Genomic DNA, 19,197 nt, shown 5'->3' with positions numbered 1-19,197 from the left:
GGGAACCGTACGGGTGAACACCGTCAGCTCCGTCGGAACCTCCCGGAAGAGGAGATGAGGTTGACAGAGGCCAAGCCCGTGTGTCCCTCAGATGCCGTAAACACTGGTTTACGTCTGACCTCGCCATCTTTCCACCTCCCAGCAGTCTCTTCACCCCGGAAACCTGCTCCTCTCTTCATATTCCGGATTTCGTGGATGTCACCTCACCTGCCCAGTTACTGAAGCCAAAGCACAGGTTTACGTAGACTGTGTCCCAGATCCCTGGTCCAGTTGGCCACCAGCTGTCCGTGTTAGCTCCTCGTCTTCTTCCAGTCCTCCCGGCCTCCCCAGATCAGCTCCCAGGGGCATCGTCACCTCTCACGGGGACAGTTACGACAGCCTCATAAGGAGTCTTGCTGCTTCTCGCCTTGTCCTCTTTAAATCCAGGTTACCCCCTGCTGCCAGAACAATCCTAGTGCAGATCTTCCCACGTCACACTCCTGCTCAGCGCCCTTTCGTGACTCCTTCCTGCTTGTTGGGTAAAGTGCACCGTGGGGAGCACTGCCGTCCTCTCCACCTTCTGCAGCCTCATCTCTGGCCACTTCCTCCTTGTGCTACATCAAAAACGGTCACAAATTCTCTGAGGCTCCCCCCAGCAAAGGTAGGGTTTATTACCCCTTGGATCTGAGCTTGCCTCGTGACTCACTGGGACCCACAGAATGTGGCAGAAGTGATGTTGTATAATTTACAAGTGAGCCCTCACTGTTTCTGCACTCGCTCTCTGGGAATATTCTGGCATCTTAAGAAGCCCTGACTGGCCTCTGGGCGGATGAAGGACCTCCTGATGAGAAAGACCCACCGCAGCCAGCACCGACCTCTGCCAACCATCCAGCTGTGGTCACGCTGCCAGATGAGCACAGCTGTACGAGTCACCCGAGAAGCCCCAGCCAGCTGAGCCCAGCCCAAATCGCTGACCCAGAATTGGAAGCAAATAAAGTGGTTTTGTTTTAAGCCACTGGATTTTAGGGTTGTTTGTTATGCAGTGATGCGTACCTGACACAGTTCTCAAAGTGGATTGGCCAGCCATTCTCAACAGCTTATTCAATGAGGTTTTAGGTTGTATGTGCACAGAGGCTGTTCCCTTTTCCTAGAAATGCCCGTTACCCTCTTATCTGTCATTATTTTCTGCTGCATTCCTTCCTTCCTTCCTGCCTCCGTCCCTCCCTCCTTCCTTCCTTCCTTCCTTCCTTCCTTCCTTCCTTCCTTCCTTTTTTGAAGAAGATTAGCCCTTAGCTAACATCTGCTGCCAATCCTCCTCTTTTTTTGCTAAGGAAGACTGGCCCTGAGCTCACATCTGTGCCCATCTTCCTCTACTTTATATGTGGGACGTCTGTCACAGCATGGCTTGCCAAGCAGTGCCATGTCCGCACCTAGGATCCAAACCGGCAAACCCTGGGCCACGGAAGTGGAATGTGCACACTTAACCGCTGTGCCACCGGGCCAGCCCCTCTGCTACATTTCTTTCTAATCACCTTTAGGGGTTCCACTTGAGAGTCCCCTCCTTTAGGGAGCCTCCCTGACCCTCCTGGACTCCCCAGGGTAGCACGCATCATGCAGCCTCTACAATCATTTGTTTATTTGTGTCTCCCCTTCACCTATCAGCTGGGCGAATTCTTTGTCTCTGAACCTCTGCATTTTATCCTCTATAAATTCGGCCGATACTCCCCCACCCTGCCCTGGTATTGGGAAGATTAAAGGAACAGTGCCTGGAACTGATTGAGGGCCTGGCCCATGGTGGGGCTCCATCAATGTTGCTTGTCGCCTTTTCCCTCCCCTCCAGCCCTATCCCATCTCCCTACTCACTGTCCTGCGGCTGTGGTCCCTCCGAGGCCGGGATTGCCTCTCTGCGTCTGTCCTCCGATGTTAGGAGTCACCAGCTCAGGTGCACACTCATCTGTTCCATGGAGTTCATGAAACGTGGCCTCCATCCCAAAGGGAACCATCCGTTTAGCTCTGAAAATGAAGGCTCAGCCTGATAAAATTTGCCTGTTGAGTGTCTGATACATTTCTGCCAAAACCCATTAGGCCGTCGTTGTTCTGGAATGTCTTCATTCAGTTCTGTAACGGGCAAGGCCCTTGGTCCTCCGTCGCTTCTCCGTCATCTGGCTAGTGAACGCTTCCACGTCGTCCCCGTTGCTGCTGGTTCCGTCCGTATTGGGTCAAAGCCTTTGTGTGGTAGATGGGAATTTCTTTTCCGTTGGCTTTCGATTCTGTGACAGGCTTCTCAGCTCACTCAGATTTCATTGCAGCAGACACAAAATGTGTCCACAGTTGCAGCCTCCCTTTCTTTTGACATCCCCACCAACAAAGGTAAGATTCCGTTTAAAAACAATAAGTCCACTTCCAGGAAAATGGGAAAGAGTGTTGGGTTTGAAGTGAAGTAATAAATACTATCACATAGTGTGACCTTTGTGTAAAATTGGGGGAATTTCTCTTGGAAATGGTTGAGAACCTTCTTTTTGCCCCTGTACAGAGAAAGGTACAGAGGTTCGCAACTACTCTTTTGTGCCACGTTGAACTTGTCACCCATTTCACCTGCCAAATTCTTTTGATTGCAAAATTTTAAGGTGTTGGGCGTTTTGGGGAAAGCTCTAGATCACTCTGGTTAAGCCTGTGTGCTGTGCGGACTATTCCTAATGCCTTTGAATTAATTCATTAACATCCAGTCATTAGCTTCTTTACCACTGCTGTTCCCTGGTACTTTTTTCTTCCGTGTTAAATATTTCTGTAGGCAAGTTCTGTACTTACTTACTTAACAGGTGAATCATTCTACAGGTGGTAATGATTAATCTATTTCGGTGAATTCCTGGGGCCAGGTAAAGGTACAGAGGGCATTTTAGGATTCTTTTGTTTATTTTAAAATGTTGTTTAAATCCTAGCCCACAAATTAAGCCAAAAGGCTTCTAAATATTAAATACGATCTCTAGAAAGTATACAGAAAAGTATAAAGAATCTGACAAGGTGGTGAATGAGAACTGGTGGAAAACAAAAATTCATTGATAGTTGTCTTACCTGCCACATAAATGGTACTCCTTTGACAAAATTTCCACCTTTTACCTTTAAATCACTCAATGAAGTCTTCTCAGGCTTAATTTAGCAACGGAGAATGTGAAGAGATTTGTACGAGGTGGCCCTTATTAAGCGTGATAATCGGAGAGGGTTCACAGTATAATAAACTAGGGTTGGTTACAGAAAGACGAGCAGAGCAGAGTCAAAGTCTAACGTTTGTGGCTGTTCATCCTGACCCTTTTGTGTCCGAGATAAGTTAGGAGTGTGAAAATTCAAGCCCAATTTCATGTATTCTTTTTCTTGAGTATCTGATTCCGTAGCATAAAAACCATTTTGATAGCTCACTGTTATTTAATGTTTAGCTTCAGGAGGTATTTAGGGAGGATCTTCTGGGTCTAAGAAACCCTGTTAACAATGTGGGGGCGCAAAGATGGGTAAGATACAGAAATGCCCTGGGAGCCGGCAAGACAGTGGTCCAATCCGATGACGAAGGTTCTTTATGCCTTCAAAGCACCTAATTGGTGTTATCACAGAGCGTTTGCCAAGTTCTCTGTTGGTCCTGAGGTAGAGAGTCAGTTGATGGTCTGTGTGTGCCTTTACCCGCATCTGTATTGAGCACCTCCTGTGCGCCCAGCGTGGGCACGGTCCTCTCCCTGGGGATACAGTGTTGACGAGCAGCTCGTCTGCTCCCTGCATCCCCCTCTGAAGCATCTTCTTTCCTGCCCACAGGCTTCTTTGTTCACTATTTTGCTTTGATTTGATTTGTCCTCTTGCTTTGTCCTTCAGTCCCTGCGATGATTGTGATTCACTCTGCAAATCTGTGATCACTTTCCCAACACAGAACCACTCTGACTTCTGCTCTAGATGTCCTTAGGGTTTGTTGTCTTTGGACGCCTGTGTGTGCCATTTTGCCCTCGGGGTGACGGCAGCCTGTAGATGCTAACGCAGAGCCGGGTGAGTTCTCACACACCTTCACCAGGTTGCTGATGGAGTAATTCGTGAGTGCGGTCTATGCCAGCCTTAGCTAAGTGTTAGAAATGGAAATCGAACACCTACTGCACAGTGGAGATTGTGCCAGAAGTATGGATACAAAGATTAGCAAAATACATTCCTTACCCTCGGGGGACATACATAGTGGGAGACAGATGTGAAAAGTTCCAATACTGCATGTCATTAGGGCTCTGTCAGAACTGGGCCCAAGGTGCCGTGGGAACCCAGAGGGGAGTGTGCCAAGCCCTCCCTGGCTTCACAAACTGAGAGCTCATTACACCATTAATAACTCATTTTAGCTAATCTTCCAAAATGGAAAATACCTTAGTGTGAAAGATTATCAATTAATGTTAAAATTCTTCCACTGTTTTCACCTGCCCTATGTTTAGGTAACATAAAACAGTAACAGAATTCTCTATGTTTCTTCGTTTCTTTTCTTTTTGATTTCTTTTTTTCCCATTTTGGTGAGGAAGACTAGCCCTGAGCTAACATCCGTGCCCATCTTCTTCTACTTTATATGGCTCGATGAGTGGTGTGTAGGTCCACAGCCAGGATCTGAACCCACGAACCCTGGGCTGCTGAAGCGGAGCTCATGAACCCAACTACTGCACCACCGGGCCAGCCCCTTGATTTCTTTTTTTTTTTTAAATATTCTGTAGTTTTCGTATACTCTGCTCCATGGTTCTCAAAGGATTATTTTGTTTTGTTTTTTCAAAGGATTATTTTGATTGCAAATGTTCAGTTACTAAGACCTGAAGATTGAATTGCAGCAGTTTCCATTTGTTTCGATATACAGGGTGCAGCTCTAACATTTCGACTGGATGGGGAAAGAAATGCATTGAGAAACCCAGCAGGCCTCAGGTGAAGGAGGAATGCCAGGATTACACAGAACATCACGTCTGCCGGGACGAGGGCTGAGCCACTCCTTTTCTCAGTTTTCCTTTGCCCCCTGGCTCATATCTCGGCTCGTGTGAAACTCTCTGTGCCAGAAACCGAGGAGCTATTTCACTTCCATCTGCATTTGCTCGTCCTTTCTCCAGTCGTTTTGTCTTGCCTCCTGGGCCAGATTGGCAGCTGCTGAGAAAACACATTGTTTTCTGCACCTCTTTGTCGCTCCAGAGCACTGGGGGCGTAGGACACAGTGACTGGCCCTGGTCCGCTCTTCTCCGTGAAGCAGGCTGTGGCACTGTTATGTGGATGTTAGAGGCGGGGGCTTCCAGTGGTATTTCTGCTCCCTGAGCAGAAGCCATAGTGATGGGGCAGAGCCAGGTGCCAGAGCCTGCCGGGAGCCACAGGGCAGGCGGGTAGAGTGTGTGCCCGTTCGGCCTCAGCCCTTTACCTGGGGACGCGTTCAAAGGGAACTGTTCCTTATCTGCTGTAGCTGGAAGCAAGAAAGGGCCAGCGTGTCCAGTGATCTGTGCAAAAGCCAGTCCCCTGGCCAGAGTTCAGGTATTGCGTCACTCTTTGAAGGGACTTTATCTCCTTCAGCTCTTCATGAACAGGAAGACTGATGTTTCTGTAAATAAATCTCAAGTTTGCTTTGAAAGCGACTGAAAAGTAAGATGATAAGATCTCAAAACATTCCGACTCCCTGATTGTAACGACAAGGAAACTAACATCATGACGTTAGTTCCTCCTGTTCCGGCTCTCCCGGCTGGAAGATGGAATACCTGCGGGAGTAAAAGGCTGCCGTCCACGCGCGCGCTTCCATCGCGGCACCGAGACTCTGAGGGGTAGAGGAAAAGGTGGTCCCACTCCAGCGGTAACACAGCCTCTGCCCAGTTAGCTGATATCTATTAGGCTGGACTTTATGGTTAATGTAGTAAGTTAGTGACCACAGTTTTGAACCTTTTGTTCATGGTGAAAAATACTTTAAGTGCTGCTTACCCCATTATCTTGCTTGCCATTTGAGGAAATCTTTCTTCAGATATAATGCAGAATAAAATACGATAGAAAAATGCGTAGATTCACAGCCTGATTTATACTAATAGATTATAGAGAAAGAAGGTCTTCAAATCCCCTGAAAGATTAGTGACGCTGTTATAGTTTTCCTTGTGTGTTGCTGTCGACTATGATAACTTACGGTCAGAATTCCAAGCATGAGATGTGAATCTCACAGGTGTGTGGATTGTACCCATCTTTCGTTTCTAAAGGAAACCAAACACCCATCACCTTGGCACTTAAGTTACTATTTCCTTTGAGCAAGGCTGAAGTGTGAAAATGATTTTACACGAGGACCTTCCACAGGTTTGCTCTGGAATAGTATTCTCACTCCACCCCAAGAGCCTGGCGTTCTGTGGTCACGATGGATGGTAACCGTATGCACCCCTTCTGGTCCTCTCTGCCATGCGAGCTGTGGGCTTCACTGACCATTTCAGATGGGAAACAATTTCGGAACCTAAATGTCACCTCGTCGGCCTCATTGGGTGATGAGTGACTCTGCCGGGCTCAGAGGAGTGGACCTGGAGAAGGGAGGGCAGCTCAGGAGGGTGGAGTCGGGTGAAGGCCCAGAGATGGAGCTGTGCAGGCAAGGCCTGCGATAGGAAGGAAGGACAAGGCGATAGCCCAGCGCCGCTGATGCCGTGGGCACAGGGGGGCGTGAAAAGGGCCAGACCAGGAGGGGCCACGCCGTGAGGGCCCCACTGCTGTGCTGAGGAGCCTGGGCTCTAGTCTGGACGTCACAGGAAGTGGTTTCACGAGTCTGAGCGAGAACAGGAAGCCGGCCAGCATGGGAAGAACCGCTGTTTTGATTTTGTACCTGTCACTTTGCTGGAGCCAGCCTAACAAAGTCCCACAGACCAGGCAGCTTAAACAACAGACATTTATTTCCTCGCAGTCCTGGAGGCTGGAAATCCCAGATCAGAGCGTCAGCAGCTCTGGTGTCTCCCGAGGCCTCGCTCCTTGGCTTGCGGGTAGCTTCCTTCCGGCTGTGACCTCACGTGGCCTTCCCGCTGTGCACCTGCATCCGTGGGGTCTCTTTTTAAGTGTCCGGATTTCCTCTTCTTATAAGGATCCCAGTAAGATTCGATTAGGGCCAGCTTTAAAGACCCCATTTTAGCATCCTCACCTCTTTGAAGACCTTATCTCCAAATACAGCCACATTCTGAGGTCCTGGGGGTTAGGACCCCAGCATATGAATTTGGGGGGGGACACAGTTCAGCCCATAACAGGCCCACATGGAGAGGGTTCTTTCGTTTGCTAGTTGAAACAGTCCAGCTTTGTCAGGGACTCGCCCATGTAGATTTTTAGAACTGTACAATGTGTTTTTTACAGCGCAGTCATTTTTTTAGGAATACCTACATGACTTACCCCGTGGGCACAAGGGGAACGCATGAGCTTGCACCCAGGGTGTGTACCGACTGCTCGTCCCTCCTGCTTCCGCACCCCTCAGCCTGAGTCACACTGGCCCCATCCTTCTTGGGATGTACTGACTGGCGTGCTTCCATCCTGGGGCTTGCTCTTACTGTTCGCTTTGCTGGGGCATTCTCCCCCAAGACATCGGCTCAGCTCACTCCCTCGATCCTTCAGGTCCCTACTGTCCCCAAGTCAGGGAGGCCTTCCTTGGCCTCCTGGTGTACAGCAGTGTCCACTCCCCATCCATTTGTCCTGCATGATCGGGTCACCATCAGACATTCCGTAGGTGTGTTTGTTGACTTGCTCACTGTGTCCCCACCGGAAGGGGTGTCTGGGGAGCAGGGATTTTGTGTCCGTGGCAGGTTTTTTTTTTTTTTTTTTTTTTAAAGATTTTATTTTTTCCTTTTTCTCCCCAAAGCCCCCCGGTACATAGTTGTGTATTCTTCGTTGTGGGTTCCTCTAGTTGTGGCATGTGGGACGCTGCCTCAGCGTGGTCTGACGAGCAGTGCCATGTCCGCGCCCAGGATTCGAACCGACGGAACACTGGACCGCCTGCAGCGGAGCGCGCGAACTTAACCACTCTGCCACGGGGCCAGCCCCCCGTGGCCGGTTTTTTCCATCTCAGATACAGTGGATCGAGGTCAGCACACAGTGTGCACTCAGAGAGAATGAATGGTTCCTGGACTATCGGCCCTGGCTCCTTAAACATTTTGTGTTGGAAGATTTTCATTTTCTTAGAGTGCTTACCAAGATGCAAGCCAAGAACAGGTGGTCAACAAAGTTACTTTTTAGATTATGGATTTAGATTGTGAATTATGAATTTAGATTATGGATTTAGATTATGAATTATGAATTCAGGTTCGTCTTCATTGACCAATGATGTTTTCATTCAGAGAAAACCAGTTCTCCTCTGCCGTTTTCACCAGTTGCTTCTCCCTCCTCCCAGTAGGTCGGAGCACGTTGCGAGATCAGTGCGTCTGTCGCGATGGTGGACACGGAAAGCCCGATTTGCCCTCTCTCCCCTCTCGAGGCTGATGATCTGGACAGCCCGTTATCAGAAGGATTCCTGCAAGAAATGGGAAACATCCAAGAGCTCTCGCAGTCCATTGGTGAGGACAGTTGCGGAAGCTTTAGTTTTACAGAATACCAGTATTTAGGAAGTGGTCCAGGATCAGATGGATCTGTTATTACAGGTGAGTGTGCTGTTTCCCAGAAAGCTTTATTTAGAAATGTTCTTTCCACAGAGAAAATTGTTCTCTCTAGCCGGACAAGGAGTCGCGTCCTTCTGCAGGGAAATCTCAGACAAGGGAAAGCATCGCCTCCAGGGCCGCTGGGCCCTGCAGCTTTTAAGCTGTGTCTCGCTTCTCATCGTATGCCTTCCTTCAAAGGCTGCGCACAAGTCAAATCACACTGGGCATCCAGTCGAGATGGTCGGCTGCACTTTAAAGATGCTATGAGTTTATATTTCTTAGAAGCAGAGACTCCTGTTGTAGTAAAAATGATGCCCTTTTCTCTGGAAATGTCTGTGAAGCCCCTCCCTCCTTCCTGCACCGTGTTAGGAACTACATCAGGTATCGGGCAAGGTGGGTACAAAGCAATGAAGCGCGGGGTCTGCTCAGCTGACCTGCGGTGTTGTTGGCAAAGAGGAAATCACGAAGCAGCCCACCCTTCCAGGCGACGTTTAAGCCAGCCCAGGATAACTTGGTATGAACTGCAGCCTCGCTGTGACGGGAGCTCCCTCTGGATGGACTTGGCTCCGCCAGGCTTCTCGGAGAGGAGGGTCTTGGGTCGAGACTGAAGGCGTGGAATGTGGATTAGCCGGGAGGAGGAGCTGTGCTTGGTGACGAGGCGTGTGTACGGTCTTCGACTGTGAGCATGGAACAGAGGGGCTCTGAGCGTGGAACAGAGGGGCTCTGGGGCAGTTGAGAGAAGGTTCTCCCTGGCGGCACTTGGTGGAAGTCTCTGCTCATGCCCTTCCACGGCTGCCCGTGTGTCAGGTTCGCGGCCTGGAATGCATTTCTGCCAGCTGTCTTCTCGCTTCCTCCCACTCCCTGAAGATCATTTCAGTGACTGTGCCGACCCTCGAGGCAGGGCAAGGGAGCGTTTGCGCTCTGCTGGAAGCGGTGTGCTGACCACTGCGTGGAGACGGCACCTGGACGCGTGTGTGCTCTGAACCCCAGCAAGCCCACGGGGTGCAGCTGGCGTTGAAAGGGAGACGTGCAAGAGGGCGTGCATTGCAGCCGTGTTCGTGATCGCAAAGAATGGAAACAAGGCAATAGCTGCACTGTGGGAGGTCCTACCGCTGCACTGTGGGAGGTCCTACCGTGGGAGACTTTATAGCAACTTAAAAGGATGAACTAGCTCCCAGTGTGTCAACAGGAGTCTGTCTAAAAAGCAGTGTCGAATGAAAATAAACAAGCTCGAGGCCATCTTCAGTGTGATTCAGTTCATGTGACGTCTCAAACGCCAGGCAGTGCGCCAGCTTTAAGGTCTTGGGCGGCTCCCGAGAGAGACAGAGGTGGGACTTGGGAGGGGTCTTCGAGGGCTTTAACTCTCTCCAGGTTGTACTTTTGAAAAAAGACATGAGGCGGTGGGCTGAAACATTACCATTTGTAAATCTGGGTGGTGGGTATTATACTGTATGTTTTTCTACATGTTGGAAATACTTTAAGAAAAATCAAAAGAGTGGGAAAGAGCATTCCTGGCAGAAGAAAAAGGCAGCATGTGCCAGGGCTCTCCTCATCCTCACAAACGCTCAGTGAGAAAGCTTGTTGTGGTTGTTTTCCAAAGATGGGAATAAACTCGGCGAAATTAGCTAAGTTGGCCGGGTCACGCAGCCAGAAGGAGAGGGTGCCGAGACTTGACCCCACGCTTCTCAGCTGGCTCTGAAGCCGAGCTCTGTGCACGTTAGCATGAGCGTCCCTTTTGAAAGCCAGCGGCGTTCCCAGCTTAGTAAATCAGCAGTCACGCCATCCATGTGAGACCATGAGGACATGACAGGTTACTGGACTCGGGGGACCTTCATGGCCCAGCAGCCTTTGTAGCTACATGTCCCTGACGGACCGTTAACAATGGTTCAAGCTTTGATTCCCTTTCTCATGACACGTTAGAGGGGATGTGCTTTGGGGGAAAGGAGTAAGCATGCGGGGTGATGGCAGCCTCCAGAAACAGTCAGGGAGGGGAGCAAGGAAAATCCTCCATGGTGTGGGACTGCCTTGAAGAGCCCAGGCAGGTCACCTCGTGGTCAGCTTGCACTAGTGACAGTGACAGCCCAGGTTACCGAGTGCTGTGTGAGCCACCGCACATACCTTATCTCACTGAATCCCAAGAACAACGCTTTGAGTTCGTTGGTCTATTTAATGAAGGAGGCAGGCCCCAGGACATTGGGACATGCTGGAGATCAAAACCCAGGTCTTAACCCCTCAGAATGGGTCCTTTATTCCCTACGTTGTAGCCACACCGCCTGCTGGTCAATTGTTTTCTTATATTGACTATTTTTCAGAAAATTGTTATTTTTTTCTTTTATCTGGATTTGAAAAGATTTATCTGTTTTTTGTTCATTTTTTTCCTTCTTTTTAAGGAAGGCAGTTTTTTTTCCCTTCTTTGGAAAAAATGTAGTCCCTTTTATAATGAAAGAATTCAGGAGAGTACTTTTTCCTTTGGGTCAGCCACACCCTAGAGGTTGTTCTGAAATAAAGAATTTATGTGAATGGGGTGGATGTGCAGTTGTAAAGCCTCTGGAAAGTTCTCTCCCAGCAGGGGACGGGAGGGGTGCAGAGACGCCCTCCTGCCTTCTCCAGGAGGAGTCCAGAGAGTGACACTGCCTGTGCTTTCTCTCTCCCAGAGCCTCGCCCTCGAACAGGAGGAATCTGAAATTATGTTCTTCTGTCTAATTTAATTCAAGGTTCCTTTGCTAAAACTAGTGTCTTTTAGCTCATTGTCAAGAACTACAATCTAAAATAGATTTCTAACTCATCTGAAAGTTCTGACACAGATAAGAATTGGGAATTTCGTATAAACTGGCCTCGTGGTCTGCGCAGTCCATGGAAAGCCACAATGGAGCCAGCTCCACGAGCTGACACGCACTTTCCCGTCTCAGTAAATTACAGACAAGTTCTTACGGGGAGAGAAAGCCCTCCAAACTGGTCTTTAACCAATTCCAACAAGCTTTATAGCAAAAAGACCAAAAGGGAACTTACAAAAAAGTGGCCACATGGAAGTGTAGTGGACACACATCCTTCACTTTGGGCCACTGGCTGTTGGGGGGGGGGTGCGATCGTCCACGTGTGCTTCCTTCCAGCTTCTCCTTACTGTTGGTACTCATCCTTTTGGTTGTTTGGAATCATCTCATAATTCTTAAAATCGTGCTTTGTTTCCTTTGCAGGTTTTTCAGTGTTGTTGTTACCAGCTAGTTTGAGACATAAGGTTATTTCTTATTTGCAAATTAGATTTTTCTTCTTCGTATCTGATCCTTTGGGTGATATTTCTAAGTTATGTAAATTGCTCACACGGAAGGGCCGTATAGACAGCGTATTCACTTTAGACTTTACTCGAGGAGATGGCCTGGCTGAGGCTGCTTGCTCAACCAATCTGTCTTTACCTCTATTTTTCTTAGGAGCCTTATTGGCGTACAGTAAACTGCACTTATTTAAAGTGTATCATTTGATGAGCACACATACACATTTTTGCATGTGAAACCGTCACCTCATCATAATAGTGACCAGACCCCAAAATTTCCTGGCGTCCTTTTATAATCTCTCTTTTCCCCTCTCATGCCTCCCTCCCTCCGAGTAACCACTGCTCTGCTGTCCATCCTTATAGATCTGTGTGTATTTCCTAGAACTTTATATAAATGGAATCATACACTGTATGTGTGCTTTTCAGTCTGGCTTCTTTCACTCGGAAAGATCATTCTGAGATTAAGCCATGCAGTAGCCTGACTCAGTAGTTCCCATCTTTCATCCGGCGTGTGGCTGTGCCGCTGTTTGCCTATACAGGCACCTGTCCGTGTGGATGGACATTTGAGTTGTTTCCAGGTTCTGGCAGTCACACGTGGAGCTGCTGTGAGCATTCGTGCCCAAGTCTCTGTGTGGACTTGTGCTCTCGCTTCTCTCCGTCATGCCTCAGGCGGAATGGCCGCGACTTACGGCACACATTTGTGTAGCTACTTAAGAAACTGCCAGAAGCTTTTCCAAAGTGCCGTCCCATTTTACATTCCCACCTGTAGCGCGAGTCCAGTTCCTCCGCACCGTCGTCAGCACGGTCAGGCTTTGGCATCTCAGCCATTCTAGCGGGTGTGATGTGTGCGGTCTTTCATCTAGCTTCCTGAACATTTAAAATACAGTCATAATAACTTTTTTAAATGTCTTGTCTACAAATTCTATCATCTGTGTCATTTCTAGGTCACTTTCAGTTCATTGGTTTTTCTCCTCATCATGGGGTATATTTTTCTGCCTTTTTGCATGTTTTGTAATTTTTTTATTGGATGCCATATATTGTGAACTTTGTTGGTGATTGGTGTTTTTGTATTCCCATAAATATTTTTGAGTTTTGTTTGGGACGCAGTTAAGTTACTTGAAACATGATCCGCTCAGATCTGGTTGTTAAGGTTTGTTGGATGGAACTGCGGCAGTGTCGACTCTCGAGGCGATTTTGCCCCACTCCTAAAGCAAAGCCCTTTTGAGTGCTTCACCCAATGCCCTATGCATTCTGAGATTCTCCACTCTGAGGTGGAGGAACAGGACTTACCCAGCCCCATGTGAGTCCTGGGTATTGTTCCTTCTAAGCAGTTCACCTTCCTACGGGAGTGTCTTTTCCTTTAGGCTCTTAGGGCTGACAGAGCAAAGACGCATATGTGTGTATCCTAACCAGTGTATATGCACATAATCTGTAGATATTTCTACATGTAGCCATCTGTATCTATATGAAGTTAAACATGAGTTCATGCTGATGTCTGCAACTCTAATCCATCACCACATGGATCATTCTAGACTCCTTCTTTGCTTACCTGTAAGCTCACACTCCAATAATAAGAAACCTGGTTCCCACCATCCACCATTCAGTTGATCGATTGTCCATTTCCAGTGTGCGTGTACAGCGCTGCACAGGTGCCCTGGGGGCAGCAACTGTACCAGCTAACGCCCAGCGCTTGTGTGCAGTTCCTTTTGCCTTTAGTCTTACAGATGCCACTCATTTCCAAGGTCACTTAGGGCACCTTCTTCCCACCTCCCTCAGTGAGGTTGTTTCATTTAGTTGTGATGCAGTTCGATTGTTTTGTCGCGTTCTGCCTTCCTTCCTGGAATCCTAACCCTGCTGACTCATCTTTGCTTCATTTGTACACATTACGATTCACTCTGTACTGTGAAGTTCTGTGGGTTTTGGCAGATGCGAATTCTCATGTGTTCACCACTACGCTCTCATGTGAATAGTCTCACCACTTCGCCTATTCAACCCTGCCTCCCCCATGCCCACCCAGCAACTGGTCTTTGTACCCTTCTGCCTTTCCCAGATATCATATGTTTAAAATCATACAGTAGATAGCCTTTTCAGACTGGCCTTTTGTTTATCCATTCACCTATAAAAGGGCATCTTGGTTGTGTCTAATTCTTAGCGATGAAGAGTGAAGCTCCTATAAACAGTCTTGGAAGTTTTTTGTGTGGACATAGTTTTCAGATTGCTTGGGCGATCTCCAGGAGTGTAATTCCTATAAGACTGTTTTGCTGCCTAAGAAACCACCAGACAGTCTTCCCAAGTGGCTGTTATTTGCATTCCCACGGCAATAAATCAAAGTGCCCGTTGCTCCACATCCTTGCCAGCAATTGGTGTTGCCAGTTTTTTTGGATTTTAGCCGTTATAATAGGTATGCAGTGAGTCTCATTGTTGTTTGAATCACAGTTTCCTAATGACCAGTGATGTGGAGCATCTTTTCATATGCTTACTTGCTGTCTGTATATCTTCTTCGGTGAGGTGTCTCTTCAGATCTTTTGGCCATTATTGAGTTGTTTGTTTTATTATTGTTGAGTTTTAAGCCTTCTTTGTATATTTTGGTTACAAGTCTTTTATCAGATGTGTTTTACAGATACTTCCTCCCAGTCTGTGGCTTATCTTTTCATTTTCTTAATAGTCTCTTGCAGAGCAGAAGTTTTTAATTTTAAGAAAGTCCAATTTATTTTTTTTTCTTCCATGGGTTATGCTTCTGGTGTTGCACACATGGATTTTGATACTGGTGCAATTTACTGAGCTAACAGTTGCAGACCAGCTGGAAGGAAGCAAACACAGTAACAGGTTCTCTGTAGGATGCATCAAGTGGGGAGGGCTTGGGGAGCCCGGGGTGGAGGGATCTGTGAGGCAGCCGATGTGCAGCTCCAGAACCCAGGGACCCCTCAGCAAGAGCTCTGGGGATGGCAGCACGATGGTAATCATATGAGCACAGAGCAGGTGGGACAGCCTCAGGCAGGGGCCGACTCAGGACAGCAGCTCTGCCCATTAGCTGATGCCCCCTCCCTCAATACCTCACATGCAAAACCCTAGCCTCATAGACCTGACTTAGACATAGGATGGGGATGCCGTGACTGTTTGCACATCTTTCCTCTTCTGTTCTCAGATACCCTTTCACCCGCTTCGAGTCCCTCGTCAGTCACTTATCCTGTGGTTCCTGGCGGCACCGATGAATCTTCCAGCACAGCATTGAACATCGAGTGTAGGATCTGTGGGGACAAAGCCTCGGGGTACCATTACGGAGTTCACGCCTGTGAAGGCTGCAAGGTGCGTGGACCCTGGAGGAGGAGAAAGGTGGCCGGCTTCAGGGACCGTGTGTGCTTCCTTTTGTCTTATACACAAATGTTCGTCGTGACTAAAACAGATCTGCAAAAAATCATAGATAAGAAACTGACCTAAATAACACATTAATTTCCCTCTTCCGAGGGTCTACGGCGCATTGTTGGACTGAACTTTGTAAATAACTTGAAGTGTGTTCCTTAATGACCCTTTCGTTTGAACATGGGGTCAGAGAGTTTTTGCCCACTTTTTCTCTCAATCCTCACCAGAAGGTCAGGTAGGATAGTGGATCTCATGGCCATCAGAGATGTCGAGTGTCTTGCTCAGGATCCCACAGCACATGCCAGGTGAGGACCAGACCCAGTGCAGTTTCCTCCTGCAGCTGCTCCCGACTCCCCCAGCAGTCCCTTCCTGCACGTCAGGGGTCTCTCCACCCAAACCGTGTGCGCCATTGTGCTCACCCTCATTCTTATGCCAGCTCAGCTGGACCTCTAAACGTATGTGACCCAAGGCCAGCAAGCCATGCCCTCCAGTATTCTGCCCACTGCATCACTGGCCCTTCTATGACTTTCCAGCATGATGAGAAGGACCACATACTGTTATATCCTGAGCCTCCCCTGAATCATCGCATACTTTTAGAATGATGTGTACATTCTCAGGTTTGGCCCTTCACGGGTATGATACATGGGAGATCCAGTAATCTGAATGTGGGGTTAAAATCAGAAATCCCCTTTCCTTGCGCACGCTGGGGTGTTTCCTAACTTTGGAAAATGCCGCAACCTTTCATGGCATGCTACCTAATCTGCATTATGAAACCCTAGCCCTCTGCCCTGGGCCAGGCCTGGCCTCAGAGGTCTGCTCACAGGCCGAGTGGACCACATTTGTGGGGCATCGCTGTATCCTGACATTTAAAACCCTCTCTCCTCACCCCTCCTCATCATCCCATACGTTCTTTGGCCATCCTACTTTACAAACCTACATACCGATCAAGTGAAGACATCAGCCTTCTTAGATTCCCCAAGAAACGGCTGCCCCTTCTCATGCGGGCCGGTCAGAACCCCCCACATCAGAAATATGCAAGAATGACTGCAAAGCAGAGAGGAAAAAAGAACCCAACGCAGATAGAAAGTCCCTCCCAAGTTAGAAAAACATGTACCTTTAAAAAAGCTGCTTGCAAAGTGGCCTTTTCTGCATGGCCATGGTTTCATTACTTTTGTTTAGTTTTATCTTTTGTGTACTAAATACTAAAGTTGTTTCTTACTGGCGAAAGTTTAAGATGCTTTTATAAAGCTAGAAAATTGTTTACAAACAGCTGGCTGCTGTTTACTATATTTTATTACAATTTCTGTCTTTAAGGGAGTTAATATTCTCTTACGAAAATGCCTAGAAAGTTTTTCGTCACAAATATGGTATGTCATACAAGAGGAAAAAGTTACGTTTGTATAAATCTGAACAGGGCCGAGTGACTCTTTAGGAGACTATAATTGTGTCTTCCCGAGCCAGATGAGGACATTTTGAACTTATTTGAGTCCACCTCATTTTACTGTTTTTCATTTTACGTGTTATGAAATTTAACGTTTTCAATTTGTCCCAATTATGTCAGACTTTTTAGAAGAGCTATTTCTCTAAACTTACTTCATTTTGAAAGAAATAATAAATGAATGGTAAGAACTGTGGATGAAGCAACAGCATTGATTCGCTAGTGGGTCGTTCTCTTCAACAAACTGTGTGTTGACCGCACAGGGCTTCTTCCGGCGGACGATTCGACTGAAGCTGGTATATGACAAATGTGAACGTAGCTGCAAGATCCAGAAAAAGAATCGAAATAAGTGCCAATATTGTCGTTTTCACAAGTGCCTTTCGGTTGGGATGTCCCATAATGGTAGGTAAGGCTGCCTACTGCATTTTCCCAGTCCATGCCTCAGTTCACCTTCCTTGTTGAGTTGAAATGGACTGTCTTTTGAATGAATGTTCAACAGTTAATACTCACATTATTTTGTAACCGTAATACCTTAAGAAAATAAAAGTCTCAAATAGCTGAGATTGAGCTGAGCACTTGGGATCACGGTTAGAAACTTCAGATAAGACGGTGATAGAGGATAGTAAAACTGATCGGAAGTCACTGCGGATGTCTCTATGTTCATATCGTACATATGAGGCTTGTGCCATTTTAAACATTTTAACATATTATGAATTTCATTTATTCAATCAGACTCTAATTTTAGAACATGCTAATTACTACATGAAGGTAAATTTACAATAACTAGTTCATGAGAAGGGCATGTCTACCTTCTGGAAAAAGAAAAACATTGTGTAAGCTCATTGTAAAGCTTATTTCCATCTCCTTAACCTAAAGGATCAATTAACGAGAGTAAGTGGCCTTAAGCCCATCCTACTGGTGAAATGAGTAATGTTGTTACCTTTTAACCTTTTTAAAAAGTCCGGGATTTATGGAGTTTGAGTTTTGCCTTCATCTCTCCAAAGCACAAAGTTGGATCGTGTTGAGAAGTGGATTTCAACTTGCCCGCAAATTTTTATTCATCGTTTAGTTCGTGGTTTTGTTCGGCTGTTAGTCATTATCCCGAGCTGTGTTGTTCATTTCTGTTTGTTTTCCGTTGTTCCATTCTCTCCCAACTCCCCAGCAATTCGCTTCGGACGAATGCCAAGATCTGAAAAAGCAAAACTGAAAGCAGAAATTCTTACATGTGAACATGACATGGAAGACACCGAAACCGCAGATCTCAAGTCTCTTGCCAAGAGAATTTACGAGGCCTACTTGAAGAACTTCAACATGAACAAGGTCAAAGCGCGAGTCATCCTCGCAGGGAAAGCCAGCAACCATCCAGTAGGTGTTTTCCTGCTGTTTCTTACGAGTCTAAAGCATTCTATTGGCAACCTGTCAACTAGAGTCCTAGACAAGGATTGAGGAAACATGTGTGAAATGTTGAGAAAATAATATTTATTCCCAAGGCAAACCAAAGACAATGGAGTGGAAACGTTTCCCTCAGAGACTCTGAGATGTAGCTTAACAACAACTCCTGTCTTCTGGGTTTGAGCCACCTCAGAGCTCCTAGCAACCAAGTGATTATAATGGCTATGTAATTAATACACTAAAAAAACCCTGAATAGCTTGCCAGATTCTAGAGTCGTTTCTTAAGTACATTTTTTAAAAAATCCCTATTTTAATGCTAGAAAATGAAACCATTCACTTCCCACTCAAAACGTGCCTTTGCGTCCCTTCTCCTAAAACCACTCCGTCCTTTCCTCTGTCCCACCCCTCGCCCCGCCCCGCCCCCCTTCTTTTTCTTCAACGAGAAGGCAGTGACATCTCAGGGCTTAGAAAGGGTCGTTTCTTTACGGAAACTTCAGTGTCTTTTTGGACAGTTCTGGACCTTTTCAGTAGCAACTATGAGTGTCCCTCGTGGACCCCCAGTGCTTCATCACTGCCTGGCCTTGCGTCGTCTGCCCCCACCCCACAGTGACCTCAGTCTCTGTCTCCATTGCAGAACTAATCTCAGAGCTCCCTTCAAAGAGGGGGCTGGTCCACGGCTGGCAAATAAAGATATTTTGCCGTTTTGCTGTGGACATGGTGAAACAGGTTTAATTTGTACTAATGAATAGCTTGAAGCAATCCTTACTGGGAATTATGAGCTGGAATTTTTAGTCACAGGAAAATAAAGTATTTCACAAGCTGCTTACTTTCATGAACAAACCAAACCCCTTTTTTACTGCATCTCTTAATTCTTCAGTGAATTCTCTAGTTAAATAGGCTGAGACGCCCCAGAAGGGTTCGAGCAAAGTCTATTAAGTTGGTAAAACCGCACCCAAGCTGGGCGGCCCGGAGGCTCCTTCCTGGAGCACAAGGGTGAAGGCAAAGTGAGTTTTAACTTTGAATTTCTATCCTGGAAATGATTCGTATAGCCCCAAATTAGATTTTTGGTCTCTTTTAGATCTCTCTGAGAGCTTCTATTTCTCCAATGGAGTCTCAAAATTTAAAGCAAACTTAAAAGTCATCTTTTCTCTTAGCTA

The 19,197-nt window shown here is 47.1% G+C and overlaps 1 protein-coding gene across 14 annotated transcripts in view; it reads left to right on the top strand.

Annotated features, from left to right (window-relative positions):
• Positions 1–19,197, top strand: part of PPARA (peroxisome proliferator activated receptor alpha) — a 72,331-nt gene that overhangs the window by 36,836 nt on the left and 16,298 nt on the right. For 6 of the 14 annotated variants that reach the window (XM_070506714.1, XM_044777765.2, XM_044777748.2 and 3 more), the window contains 4 exons: positions 8,342–8,585; positions 14,996–15,156; positions 16,912–17,050; positions 17,811–18,013. In XM_070506714.1, coding sequence (XP_070362815.1) covers positions 8,378–8,585; positions 14,996–15,156; positions 16,912–17,050; positions 17,811–18,013 — 711 coding nt within the window. In that variant the 5' untranslated portion in view covers positions 8,342–8,377. Of the gene's footprint in view, positions 1–8,338; positions 8,586–14,995; positions 15,157–16,911; positions 17,055–17,810; positions 18,014–19,197 lie in introns of all 14 variants that reach the window. The other 8 variants (XM_044777774.2, XM_044777745.2, XM_044777740.2 and 5 more) reach the window with 3 other exon arrangements.

Source organism: Equus asinus, chromosome 4, assembly GCF_041296235.1.
Source record: "Equus asinus isolate D_3611 breed Donkey chromosome 4, EquAss-T2T_v2, whole genome shotgun sequence".
NCBI lineage: Eukaryota > Metazoa > Chordata > Mammalia > Perissodactyla > Equidae > Equus > Equus asinus.
This window is presented reverse-complemented; position numbering and strand designations above follow the sequence as displayed.